Source organism: Ostrea edulis, chromosome 1 (genome assembly GCF_947568905.1).
Source record: "Ostrea edulis chromosome 1, xbOstEdul1.1, whole genome shotgun sequence".
NCBI lineage: Eukaryota > Metazoa > Mollusca > Bivalvia > Ostreida > Ostreidae > Ostrea > Ostrea edulis.
Window position 1 is genome coordinate 81,834,518 of NC_079164.1, and position 13,263 is coordinate 81,847,780.

Genomic DNA, 13,263 nt, shown 5'->3' on the forward strand with positions numbered 1-13,263 from the left:
ATAAAATTTGAAAACTTTCAGCTCAAATTGTGTCCATGCCCATTTAAGCATTGATCTTGAGTCCTATAGTAATTGTACAATTTCTATAGCATTGATCCGAGTCCTATAGTTGCTGGTGTTTTGTAGACAGGAGAGAAATATTTTATTGAGATATAAATTTCTGTACAAATATAATATGTACCCCCAAGGACTCTTGTTGAAGGTCACCTACCTTACTGTTAGAATTTACCAACTATGGCAATATGGGTAATGCAAAATTCATACTTATACATATTACAGCCTGGTGGAAGTAAGGAAATGAATAGAATATCATCATAAAAGCAGGTTGTGTTTTGTGATGTTTGCAAGTTGTGTACTTCCTTTGTTATTGTGTTGATTTGTTGTGCCATAAAGATTGGGTTTGCTGAATTTACATGCATAAGTGTCAAGTTACATGTACAAGTGTAAGTTGCATGTACAAGTGTCAAGTTACATGTACAAGTGTATGTTACATGTACAAGTGTCAAGTTACATGTACAAGTGTCAAGTTACATGTACAAGTATAAGTTACATGTTTTAAGTTCCCTGTATAAGAGTCAGTTTTCAAGGTTAAGTGTCAAGCTCAGGAGGGATGTCATATTTGTTGTTGGAGTACAATGTACGTTAATCATGTATGTATGTTAATCTTGTTTGTACGATGTATGTTAATCCTGTCCGTATAATGTATGTTAATTCTGGACGTACAGTGTATGTTAATTCTGGACGTACAATATATGTTAATTCTAGACATACAATGTACGGTAATCCAATCTGACGCTACATCTTTGTTCTAGTGTATACTCCTAGACAATAAGGTACAGTTGTGTCTATCTAACAGCGAGCATTATTTGCTTTATAAAATTTGAAAGCTATGTTGAAAAGGTAACGTCTTTAGTTCTCAGCAGGAAGTAATTTAGAAGTGATATAAATCAAGTAAAATCATAGATCTAATATTTGACAAATATTTTGGAAATGTAAAATTCTTAGATTATGTGTTAGATTCAAAAGAATATTCTGAACCAAACTTGAATATTAATTTTTTTAGATTGCTCGAGGAGATGATGGATCCGGAGGTGAAGAAGACGTCCAGGTGTCAACAGTCCCCAATACCAGCTCAGCCAAAAAAACGGGGGAAAATAGAGTTTAGTTTCTCAGACTTTTGTGTAACAATTGTGGGTTATGGGGTACTGCATGTACTTTCATGGGTCAAATTTTCATGTCTTTCTTCTTATTGAATAACTTGTATTGTGTAGTGGGATTAGATGCAATTCTGTAGAAGTAATTACAGCATATACATGTATAAGTCAGATATACTGTATGAGGGTCAGTAAGAGTTTTGTTTTCCTCCTATAGACATGTAGTTATATTGGTCCTGTTCAGGACGTAGATATACGAGGCTTTGTAATAAGATGTGTACGACATGCGAGAACAATCTATGTGCAGTGTTGGATAAAAAAATTATTTATATCAGGTTTGCATGAAAACACCTTACCTCCTTTTCCAAAGCAAACTTGATAAATTTGGAACACTAGATGACCTATTTATACATAAGTGTGGCATTCTGTAATATAAAGATATATGATAATATTACTGTGTTTTAAAGAACAATAATTATATCAGTGTATCAGGTATTATGCTGTACTGTCTTTGCCTCTAAGGATGAAAAAAAGAAATGCATGCATATGTCTCTATAGTCCTCAAACTATGGAATTAAGTTTTTGTAGTACATTACTCTTTTGAATAGTCCTAAAAGTAATTATACTTGTTACTATTATAGCTGATGATGAATATACATATATGTATTGAATATCAAGGGTCCAGTTATTTGTTTTTGTTTACTTATGTGTGTACTTTTTAACTTCTGGGTGCAAATAAATGCAATCTGTAGCAAATTATTTAAATAGTATTTAGCACATTGTTAATTGATGTGCTTTCCAGAATATACTAACTGTTTTCAGGTTCAAATAGTTCAGAATGAACTTGTGTTTTTATAAGCACAAAATGTATATATGGACAAACTGAACTGTGTTATGAATTGTACAATACTGTATCTAGCATTGACCCTGGTTCTCCAAAGTGATATGCATTTAGTTCTTGCTTTCTTTATTTTACCAAAAGAAAAAGTACTTAGTGGTAAATAGATCTGCATGCTCTGATAGTGCTGAAATATATTTGAATATTCTATAATATGTAGGCTAAGTGTTAAAGTTGATTTACTTGCACATTATACATGTACTAATTTTGTTTTTTGTTTGAATCTGTGTGTACTGTGTGAATATGATATAATACTCTGGAGGACTGAGACACCTCATCATTCAGTTTGTTTATTGTCAGACATTCCAGTGACCTGTGATTATACCCTGGTTAGGAGCTGCTGGTGGTTGTCTACAGATATAATGTAAGGTAGTGGACAACACACGCCAAATGGATTGGGATGGAAGTATATATATATATATATAGATTTTTGCTGAGTTTTAATTACAATGGTGTAGATAGTAGTGAATGGGATCTTAGAAATAACATTCATGGATGTGGTGATGTAGACATATTTAAGAGGAATTAAAAAGCTTTTATCTTGATTATGAATAAAGTGAGAGAAAAAAAATATGACAGTTCTGAAGTTTCCTATGAAATTATCATCACACGTTTTCATAAAAGCAGTTTTGTCTGATAAAACTGATCCATTTTGAAATTTCGGTTTGATATCATAGCTTCTCCATGAATACAAAAGTTAAAGACTATTAGTATTTGTTAAACAATTGATAAAAAACCTGATGTATATAAATCTGTGAGATACGCACTTAATTGGATGGTATGTGCTAATGCTTCTTTAATACATGGGGGGGGGGGGGGGGGGGGGGGGCACTGTTTTGATTAAGAGGTGGGTGGATTCATATTTATCATCAGGTCATGCACTTTCATAATTACTTAAAATTGTTAAAAAATGTTGGCAATATCTCTTAAACCATTAAAAATATGCTAAAATCCAGGACCTCCCTTTCTGGGCTGCTTCAGGTCACTAAGCTTCCAACTTCTTTTGAATAGCTGAAGAATAATTATAGGATTATGAATATATCTTAGCATCACTATGTGATAAAATCCCAAGAGCTTCAGGGGGAGGGATTATCCAATTTTTGACCCTCCCCCAACTTTTTATTCCAAGGCCGATGTATTTTAAAGTAAGTTAAGTTCCTGGACCAGTATTGATCTGTATGACAATCCTGCAATGCTCAAAGTTCTGGTTTAATAGGTTTCATTACCATAAACTTCTAATGTCGGGCTGGTGTTAAATTGTTTTATTGTTCAGCTACCGATCCTTGCATTGTTCCTGTCCATAACATGTTCATTTGAGTACTCTTAATGGGACACATTGTTTCCTTGTTAAATCTTCCAATTTTTATTTTTGATATTTGTTCTGTATTTAACTCACAGATCTCGTTTTGTATAATTTGTTATTTACTCTGTTATTTGTGGGTCATTTTGAATTTACACAATTGTGCAAAACAAGGAATACGCATGTTTCTATGATTGAATCTCAGATATTTATTTTATACTCCTGAATCAATTAAACGCACGTTAGCCTGTTTTAATGAGTTTTTGTGAAACCAGTCATCATGAAGATGAAGAGGGGAGGTTGCAGGGTGTTACCTTCCCACTTCCTTTTGGTTGGAAAGGTTACCAAAATGTCATTTAGTATATTTTCCGGATTCTGAAGCGTTTTTAAAATATTTGGATTTGCTCTTACATAGGAAGACTCAATCAGCTCATTATGAGATGATGCGTAGAAAATTACTAGTATTTCTTTGGGGGAAAATCATATTACACAGCATTTTTAAAAATCTAATTATTGGTGTAGTTTTGCAAAAATAATTTATAAACTTCTTGGAAGAAAACTGACTACTACATTTTCTTTGAAGTTTTTATTTATGCAGTATTCTGCTAGGAGGGCCGAGCACTCTACCCGTAAATGTTGGACATTACAAATAAAACATCAAAAAGTCTCTTGATTTATAACTGAAAATGCATGTTGCTTAGGGACTCATGTCCTCCTCCCACGTGACTGGTGACGTGCTTAACGAGTGTATACCTGACGTGACGTCAGTATTGTAACCACCAGACGTGGAGGGAAAGAAGAAAGAGCTATTCAACGACGATTCTGGTGGTTTGGGTGTGCATCGAATCCCTTCAAGCTGGTAAATGAACCCCACCATTTTCATACAGCTTTCAATTTGATGATTGTGGAAGTGATAGGCCACCACTGACCACGGTAAAAGTGATTCCATTAACTCTCTCCGGACAGTACTGGAGACACATGCAATAATTCTCTCTAGCAAAGACAAATATGGCGATAGGATTTTGTTCATTTCAATATTTTTCAAACTTTTAAACGTACATAAAGCATCACAACTATGCAAGGAACTGTGGAGCTCTTGAAGTTGAATCAAATCTTGCTGATTTTCGCATTTGTCAACAAATGGTGCAAGCTGAAAGAGCAGATTGATTTTTTTGCTGCAGATCGAGGGGACTTTGGCGGTGAAAACTTGCTGAAAGGGTGTTGTTAATGCTGCAAGATTGACGGATCCCTTAATGTTGTCGTGAAGTCTCTCATAAACTAACCAAGGAATATTTGTCCGGAGGGACCACGCAAAAAGTCCGGCCAGGGCTTGTTCCCAAGGTGCCCCGAAATATCGCATGTTAAAGTGGTGTTCCCTGGTTAAGTCTTCTGTGTGGTCGTGAATCGATGATCGACTGCAGAGAGGCTTGTGTGTCACGGCCGATATTTTACACATCGGCCAAGGGTCTTCTTCAAGGATAAGTTCCACTACATGTTCCATTGCTTTGCCTGTGTAACTCTGGCAAATCTTTAGAAAATAATACGTTTCAGATTCGACGTTTGCATCGTTCTTTTCCTTCTGAATAAAAATTGGTCCGCCTGGTTTATAAATATTGTATTTCGGAAGTTCGCTGTATGTTTCCTTGGTGATGAGAAACCTTGAGACCGACTTATCATCAGACTCATAATCCAAGACTTCCAAAAAATAAATGTTCATATTGCTTAAGAGGTTTTCTCTTTCCTCTTCTGGAAAAGTGAATGAGAATTTAATATTTCCCACAGCAGATTCATCGTCGAGTCCCACAGAATCGGTGCGGTCGGGACGAAACCACAGTCCCTTTATCCTAGGATAATTTCTGAGAATGGAGTAGTCCTGGGTCGGCAGCAAGGTTGTCGCTTGGTGGGTGATAACCGGAATTGCTTCATCAAAAGGCAGGACACAACTGACGCAGTCGAATTTTGTATAGTACAGTTGAAGAAGCATAGGCCACTCGTCTCCTTTGATTGTTTCGGGAATGAGATGGTACTGTTTGCAGTTTGTTGCCGGACGCCATAGTGTCAACGTTTCGTCATCTAGGTAAACGTCTGTTATCTTTGTGTGGGTGTTGGGTTTCTGGAAAGAACGAGTTTATACACATAAGTGGTCAGCAAATGGTGGATTTCAGGGGGACTACCCCCACCCCGAAATTGATCAATCATGACCCCCATGTTTAAAAAGATATAAATGATCAAAGAACAAAAATAAATTCTACCTTATTTTTTAAATACTGTCATTATTTGTCACTTCGTGATTCGCGGGTCTACAATTGAATCGATACTTACCATTTCCGATCATGAAGGGGAACAAATGGATTATTTTTCCAAATGATGGTGGGAAAAGGTTTGGATTTAGTCTTTATATTAATGAAACTACATGTATGTTATGTCAGTAATATTGGGGGGGGGGGGGTCCCAAGTATTAAATGAATCAAGGCAGACGAATTTAAAGCATGTTGATAGTATGCCAACCGACTATAATGTGTATTGAAGTACATGTATATGGATATCGATAGACTGTCAGTCAGACTTTTGATAGTACTGGGTGTAATCGACTAATCTGATGTAGGCTAAATATATTTGACATTGGTCCAGATTCAAATCTTTAACTAAATCCTACACTTTATTGAACATCGCCCTTTGATCAAAGGTTGGTTGAATCAGTTAAGTCTGGAAACAATACTTGTTGAACGGTCGGATCTTATCTTACATAATTCAGTAAATAACCTATCTATCATGACAACACTTCACATTTACATGGCATCTGATCAGGGACCCGTTTTACGAAGTCTTACAACTAAGACCAATCGAATGTTCAGAAATGTTTCTTTTTAAGTGTGTAAAATTTGTAAAAGTCTGTAAACTTATTTTCTTCATTTCTTAAATTTGTCGTAAATTTACACTTGCAATAAGTGAAATAGATTGATTGATTAAATATTGTTTAACGTCCCTCTCGAGATTATTTCACTCATATGGAGACGTCACCACTGCCGGTGAAGAGCTGCAAAATTTAGGCCTATGGCCATTGAGCAAGGAGGGATCTTTATCGTGCCACACCTGCTGTGACACGAGACCTCGGTTTTTGTGGTCTCATCCGAAGGACCGCCCCATTTAGTCGCCTCTTACGACAAGCAAGGGGCACTGAGGACCTATTCTAACCCGGATCCCCACGGGATAAGTGAAATAGATATTGCAGAAAGCTGGTAAGACGTTTGTACAATGGGCCCAAGGAATATTCTATATTTCTGCAATATTTCTTTTTCAATTTAGATATACATGTACTTGATATTCGTTGTTGCTTGTCTTGTTTTGTAAATCGATAAAGAGATAATGAAAAAGGAGATAATTTATGGGGGCCTCTTAGACAAAACGATACGTTGGCGGGGGTGGGGGGGGTTACGCATTTAGGTATTTGGGTGACATAAAGATCTACTTTAAAATCGCTGTGAGATGCCTTTGTGTCTAAATTTATTAATAGTAACGTGTGGCATGAAACAATTGGAAGAGGTTGTACAACTGATGAACAACAAACTCCCACTGACAGCATAGACGAGTTTGTCTCATTTTCTGTATACTAAATCCCAAAGCAAACTCGGCACAGTTCTTTTCTTATTTAGACAACGTCTTAGAGCAACAGGTTAACGTACACGAAAATCTTTACGTCAACAAGTTGATCATGGTGTGGCAATTTCGCTAAGAGCGTGATCTTTAAAATAGAGGCAGGGTGTATTTGTTTGGAAAGTTTAGACTGTACGTAATAATACATCGCGTGTGTTAGAGAGTGTGATGTGCTTTTATTGATAGATAAACCTGTAGTCCTTCCATAAGTGCCCAGTATAAAGTCACAAAGTGCTTTGGTCTTGTGGTGCAAGTGGGCTCTGCTCAAATGATACGGGAAGACCACTAGGTTCTTCAACTCTCATTATTTTATACCAGGAAATCTAGACTGTAGGAAAAATTGGATTTTTTCCAAACTATCTAATGACGGCACTATTTTATGGGATCACATTTTAAACTCTTAAGTTCAGTTTCAAAGTGAATAAGTGACATTAGAATTGCTCTATAATTCGTATTTTAGTAAAGAAATCTTAAATAACTTGAAACTGTCTAGGGCTTTAAATTGTTTTCATGTTTTTACAGGACGTTTAATCTCCTCTAATACATTACATCCAAAGACATAAATCATCTCAACAATTTGCTCGAATGATCCTAAATTTCTTGACGACGTTTCCCCCCCCCCCCCCCCCCCCCCCCCCCCCCCCTTGTTATTGTTAAAAGATATGTTTAAACTTGGTCCTGTGCATATTTTGTGAATATATTTTACAAATAAGCTTAAACATGCATTCTTTGAAAAAACAACACTGAACGTTCGCAGTAGTTTTAATGATGAAAATTGTTTACTTTATAGTCTGAATAAATTCACAGCTATAATGATATACTATATCATATTACGAACGGTTCTTTAAATTCGTGACATTCAAGGTTTCAATAATTCGTAAAGAGTTTGATTTGGAACTATTCTCCGCCGAAGATATTTGTATGCATGCTTTTTGAAGGGAAAAAAATTAAGGCTTAAATGTTGAGTCGCATAAACATATTCTTAGAGGAAGGGGGAAAATCTTCGTAATAAAGAAGGAAAAATTCTTCGTAAGAAAATTTCATTTAGTCTCTCACTCATCGATCGATCGAAAAGTGCATTTGCTAAGATTATTGGTTATTACTTTCCTTATACCTAAAATATGATCAAATAACATGCTAAATACAAAATACTTTAACTTATTTTTTTCAACTGATTTCAAGAATAGTTACTCCCATATTAGAGCATGCTTACCTTGCGGTTAACGCTTGGTATATTGTTATTCACACTGTCCATTTTCTCCGTAGTGTTTTAAGGCAGAAACTATGTCATGGTGCTAACAAGTTCGAAGGTAAATGCAGGTAGATTCGAGATGATCATTGCTGGCCACTACTAACAAAAGCAATGGCAGTGTTTCCATGCAGACAGTATTGAGACAATTAAGGAATCTCAGGTGTTTAATGCATACGTCAACTGCGATTGATTGCTTTATCTGATCTCCGTACAGGTAGTCGGCGGCACGTCGAGGAACTTTAAAATACATCGATCGAAATTGATTTTTTTTTTTTATTGAAAACACTACTCTTATCGGGAGATAGTAAAATATTACATACATTTCTAGGACGAAATTGTTTTTTAAACATTAAACGTTTAAAGATTCTTTATGGATACTTACGAAAAATACACGTCCTCAGCATCCAGAAAAGAACTAGCTCATGGCATCTTAAATACATGTAGGCCTAATATCTGCCTATTTTTGTCGAGAAAATTCCAAAAATGTAAACATGGTGCTGCTGAAATACACAAATTTTAAGAAAAGAAAAATAGACGAATGAAGAACAGAGAGAAAGTGTAGTACATGCATAACGACTTTATTTGCCACTGTTCCTCGATGCATGTTGTACTTTGGGTACTTAATTAATGCTAAGCTTAATTGGTGCATATTTTAAACACGAAGAACACGTAATTGCTAATATTTTTAATATGCAACATGACTCCAGTTGCATTTCTTAATAATCATACATATTTAATTGTAATTTATCCCCTCAATGGGCCCTTGATTATAGAATGAAGAACTACAACTAATACCAGAAAATACACGATATTCAATTTACTATATATATGTGGTACTATTTTTTAAAAGGATGTTTATATTCATATATTGTTTTTCTATGACTGATCATTGCTATTTGCAAAAAGTAGAACATTTGTACAACTCTTCTTTGTGTAGTGCATTATTCTCCCAGAGCACCATCGCGGATCCAAAGGGGCGACCAGAATTTGTCAAACCTTGGGATAATGGCTATGGTGGATCCACCCCTCCCCCGGGAAATATTCTTATTTTGATAGTAAACAATAAAACAATTCTGTTAATTATCTGAACCAAATCTTCACTTCTTCGTTTTGAATGGCGGGATATTTTTACTGGGGGCGTTTAGATACATTATGTGTTTAGGTACCCATGTAGTGTAATTTGTATACACCAGTCTAATCAGTCTTCAGTGGATGATTAGAATGATTATTGTAATTATCTATATTAATTTCATTTCAAGCCTACGGCACTAAGCCAGATGTCCCAGTCCGCCTCGACCTCGGGCTGCGTCAAGTCTATGGTTAAAGAGAGGCAGGTGGGCAATCCCGCACTCGCATCCGCCTATCTGACCAGTGGGCAGATTACATACTACGACGGGAAAGAAAGAACTTGTAAGTATTTCGGTAAGCATTATGTCTTATTTTTTATGACCTGTAATTAATTATAAATTCTTATCATTACATCATCGACCATTAGTACATATTTTTGTACAAATTTTATCATATGTGAACATACATGTACATGCACATAAAATCTACCCATCTTTATATATAAGGAATGATAGTAATTTTCCTCATTTTATACGATATAAAGTAAGATGAGGCAGCTTACGCGTTATAGACTGCGAAGCGGAATGAACAATGTAAAAGATATGAAAATATGAAATTGAGAATGAAAATAAGGGTTGGGATGCGTAGTGAAACGGATTGCACAGGTGTCGGGTTAGGCAGTTTTCAGTGTAGTTCCGCTCCTCGACAATATACTCCAATACAATACCGAGATGGCTTCAGATGAGAAATTGTTTGATCTCTGTAATAGACTGTACCATACTTATACGTATTTACAACTTTGATTTGTAATTTTCTTCTCAGACTAGCTTTCAACATGCAACATTTTATGTGTGTTCGAATCGTATTACTGCTCCTCGTGTTGGCGGTCATGGGACAAGCCTACTACTCAAAGCTGACCCACTCCATCTCCAAGAGGTCTGCCGTCTGTGAAGATAAAGATGGCCGATTATGGTACGAAAACGAGTGCATCTGTGTGCGCCATAAAATCCGATGCTGCTGCGGATCCGAAAAAATGCGATGCACGCTGCTTCATTCCTGTTAACTTGAACGTTTCATTTTATTAACACGAGGTTTCCGTAAATAAAGTCTGCAAGTTTATTTGCCTGTTTATAATTTCGTGAAATGAATAGATCTGATATTGTATATTTTCTCTACAGATCTATAAGGAGGTGGTCAATATTTATTGGGGAGGGGCGGTCAATATTTATTGGTGGGTGGGTGGGGTGTATTCCATATTACCATTTTTTTTTTAAAAAAAAACCTATGTCCTATCGATCTTCTTAGAATACAAAAAAGTTGCTGTTCTATATCTGACAGTTGTGTAATAAAAAAAAGTATGTGTCCTATCTAATATACAAGTATATATATATAATTAAACAACAATTTTACTTCATTTCTAAAAAAAACTCTGGAGTTCTTCATAATTATCACTTTAAAAAATTGTCTCTCCATTGTTATATCAGCTGAGGGAATCAAGTTCCTGAGAAACTTTTGTTTACTTCGCCATATTTGTTCGGTAATTTGTCTGGTGAAGTTACAAATCTCATTATTTTCAACTAATTTTGTTGTTCTTGTTAAATTGTTGTTAAGTGCTACATTTTGCATATTTTTTAACTACTGTTTTACTGAATTGTTGTTTTATGTACATACAAGTATTTTTAGCATCCCATTATTCTCTATCAGATTATCAAAGATGTGTTTAGACTTTAGTTAGATTCTGGTCTGTATCCTTCAAGTTATGAAAAACATGATAAACCATTTTTATTTTCTGTGAATGAAATCCATACTCCATACAAAACATACATGTAATTTTTGCAATTTTATTCACAACTGAATACTTATTTTATGATTTTTAATTACATGTTTTAATATTTAAACTTTTCAAAGATCCAGTATTGAATTGCAAATCGTCTCTATTATTTTTTTCAACTTGGACAATCACATGAAATAAAGCATGCATACAATCGAATATTATTATTTGTAAGATAGATCAGTTCTATGATTTGAATTAAAAGTTTGAAATACTTATAAATATTTTTTTTCCCATGGACACATTTGCAATAGAATAAATATTGCTGTCTTACCAGTGTTGAAAATAAAAAAAAAAAATTAAATTAAATGCTGGGAGTCCTATCAGTATGTAAGCCAGTGATGTTTTCTTTCTAATTTGTATTGGAATTCGATCACGTTTTGTAGATAAATTAGCGATGTCATTCTTTGTAGAGAATCAGTCTTGTGACCAGCAGCGCAGATTATTCTTTGGGGACTGCCATGCATAATTCATAGTTTGAAATAATAAATTCACGGTGCATTATATCAGTATGTTTTCAAAACAGTTTGACATTTTCGAATGAACAATTTGCGGAGCTGTCGGATAAAATTCGCCTTGATAGTGAATGAGTAAAGTTCACCACATTGTTTCATCAAACAAAAATTTGGGGAAGGGCCTTTTTGGGCCTTAATTTAAGTTTTATGCAGTACATGTTATAGGGATAAAAACACCCGTCCTGACCGCAATGTTACAACAATAATAATGGATTTATTACTAGATTACAAATACTGTATTTAAATGGAATTTTAGCGAGACAAACATTTAGCGATCTGTCCACAAATTATGGACATATATTTAGCGAGAGGTAACTTTAGCGACTTTATATTTCCAAGAAAGATAGCTATTACCTCCGATATGTAATAAATATTAGCGATATTCAATTTTAGCGACCTCAACGCTGTCGCTAATAATGCCAAAATTAGAGCCTCGCCAAAATTCTACTTATAAGGTATATAGGTCCCATGGATCTATCCATTCATCACTACTGCCTGGCCTCCTCATCTTGTATGGTTTGCTACCAGCTCAGATTCCCTTTTCATCTTGTATCGTCTGCTACCAGCTCAGGTTCCCTCCGGTCTCCTCATCTTATATCGTCTGCTACCAGCTCAGATTCCCTCCAGTCTCCTCATCTTGTATCGTCTGCTCTTGTATCATCTGCTACCAGCTCAGGTTCCCTCCAGCCTCCTCATCTTATATCATCTGCTACCAGCTCAGGTTCCCCCCAGCCTCCTCATCTTGTATCGTCTGCTGTTGTATCATCTGCTACCAGCTCAGGTTCCCTCCAGTCTCCTCATCTTGTATCATCTGCTACCAGCTCAGATTCCCTCCAGTCTCCTCATCTTGTATCATCTGCTACCAGCTCAGGTTTCATATGCTACCAGCTCAGGTTCCCTCCGGCCTCCTCATCTTGTATCGTCTGCTACCAGCTCAGATTCCCTCCAGTCTCCTCATCTTGTATCGTCTGCTCTTGTGTCGTCTGTTACCAGCTCAGATTCCCTCCGGCCTCCTCATTTTGTATCGTCTGCTACCAGCTCAGATTCCCTCCAGTCTCCTCATATTGTATCGTCTGCTACCAGCTCAGATTCCCTTCGGTCTCCTCATCTTGTATCATCTGCTACCAGCTCAGAGTCTCCTCATCTTGTATGGTCTGCTACCAGCTCAGATTCCCTCCGGTCTCCAACTCGCCGAAAACATCTCTTGAACTGATTATTAGCATGGGAAACTATCCCATGAAGAAGTATTGGACAAGTCGTACCTGGGAAGATTGACCATTACTACTACAGTCCCCCTATTTTCTTTCAAAAAGCATGGGGTTAATTAGTAACCAAAGTAGATACAACACGCCCACTAACATAAATCTGTGACACTAGAGTACACTCCAGCAATAGGGATCGGAAACTGGGACACCAGAGTACACTTCAGCAATAGGGATCAGAAACTGGGACACCAGAGTACACTCCAGCAATAGGGATCAGAAAGTGGGACACCAGAGTACACTCCAGCAATAGGGATCAGAAACTGGGACACCAGAGTACACTCCAGCAATAGGGATCAGAAACTGCGACACCAGAGTACACTCCAGCA

General features: G+C 36.3%; 2 protein-coding genes across 15 annotated transcripts in view; one reads left to right on the forward strand and one right to left on the reverse strand.

The window, feature by feature from the left end:
• Positions 1 to 3,604, forward strand: part of LOC125678770 (anoctamin-7-like) — a 64,175-nt gene extending 60,571 nt beyond the window's left edge. For all 14 annotated transcript variants that reach the window (XM_056162857.1, XM_056162869.1, XM_056162883.1 and 11 more), the window contains one exon: positions 1,064 to 3,604. In XM_056162857.1, the coding sequence (XP_056018832.1) occupies positions 1,064 to 1,165 (102 nt within the window). In that variant the 3' untranslated portion in view covers positions 1,166 to 3,604. The remainder of the gene's footprint in view (positions 1 to 1,063) is intronic.
• A 319-nt stretch (positions 3,605 to 3,923) lies between these two features.
• Positions 3,924 to 8,472, reverse strand: LOC125678846 (uncharacterized). Its single transcript, XM_048917573.2, has 2 exons — positions 8,220 to 8,472; positions 3,924 to 5,465 (listed from the first exon to the last, which is right to left on the reverse strand). Exons 1-2 carry the CDS (start codon positions 8,259 to 8,261, stop codon positions 4,050 to 4,052), a joined length of 1,458 nt encoding a protein of 485 aa, XP_048773530.2. The 5' UTR covers positions 8,262 to 8,472; the 3' UTR covers positions 3,924 to 4,049.
• Between the last annotated feature and the right edge of the window lie 4,791 nt (positions 8,473 to 13,263).

Bases quoted from the DNA above. Each gene is read 5' to 3' on its own strand.
- LOC125678846 (XM_048917573.2), bottom strand. From the start codon at position 8,261: ATGGACAGTGTGAATAACAATATACCAAGCGTTAACCGCAAG. The intron at 5,466-8,219 runs GTAAGCATGCTC...CGTTCTTTCCAG, and splicing joins TACCAAGCGTTAACCGCAAG to AAACCCAACACCCACACAAA.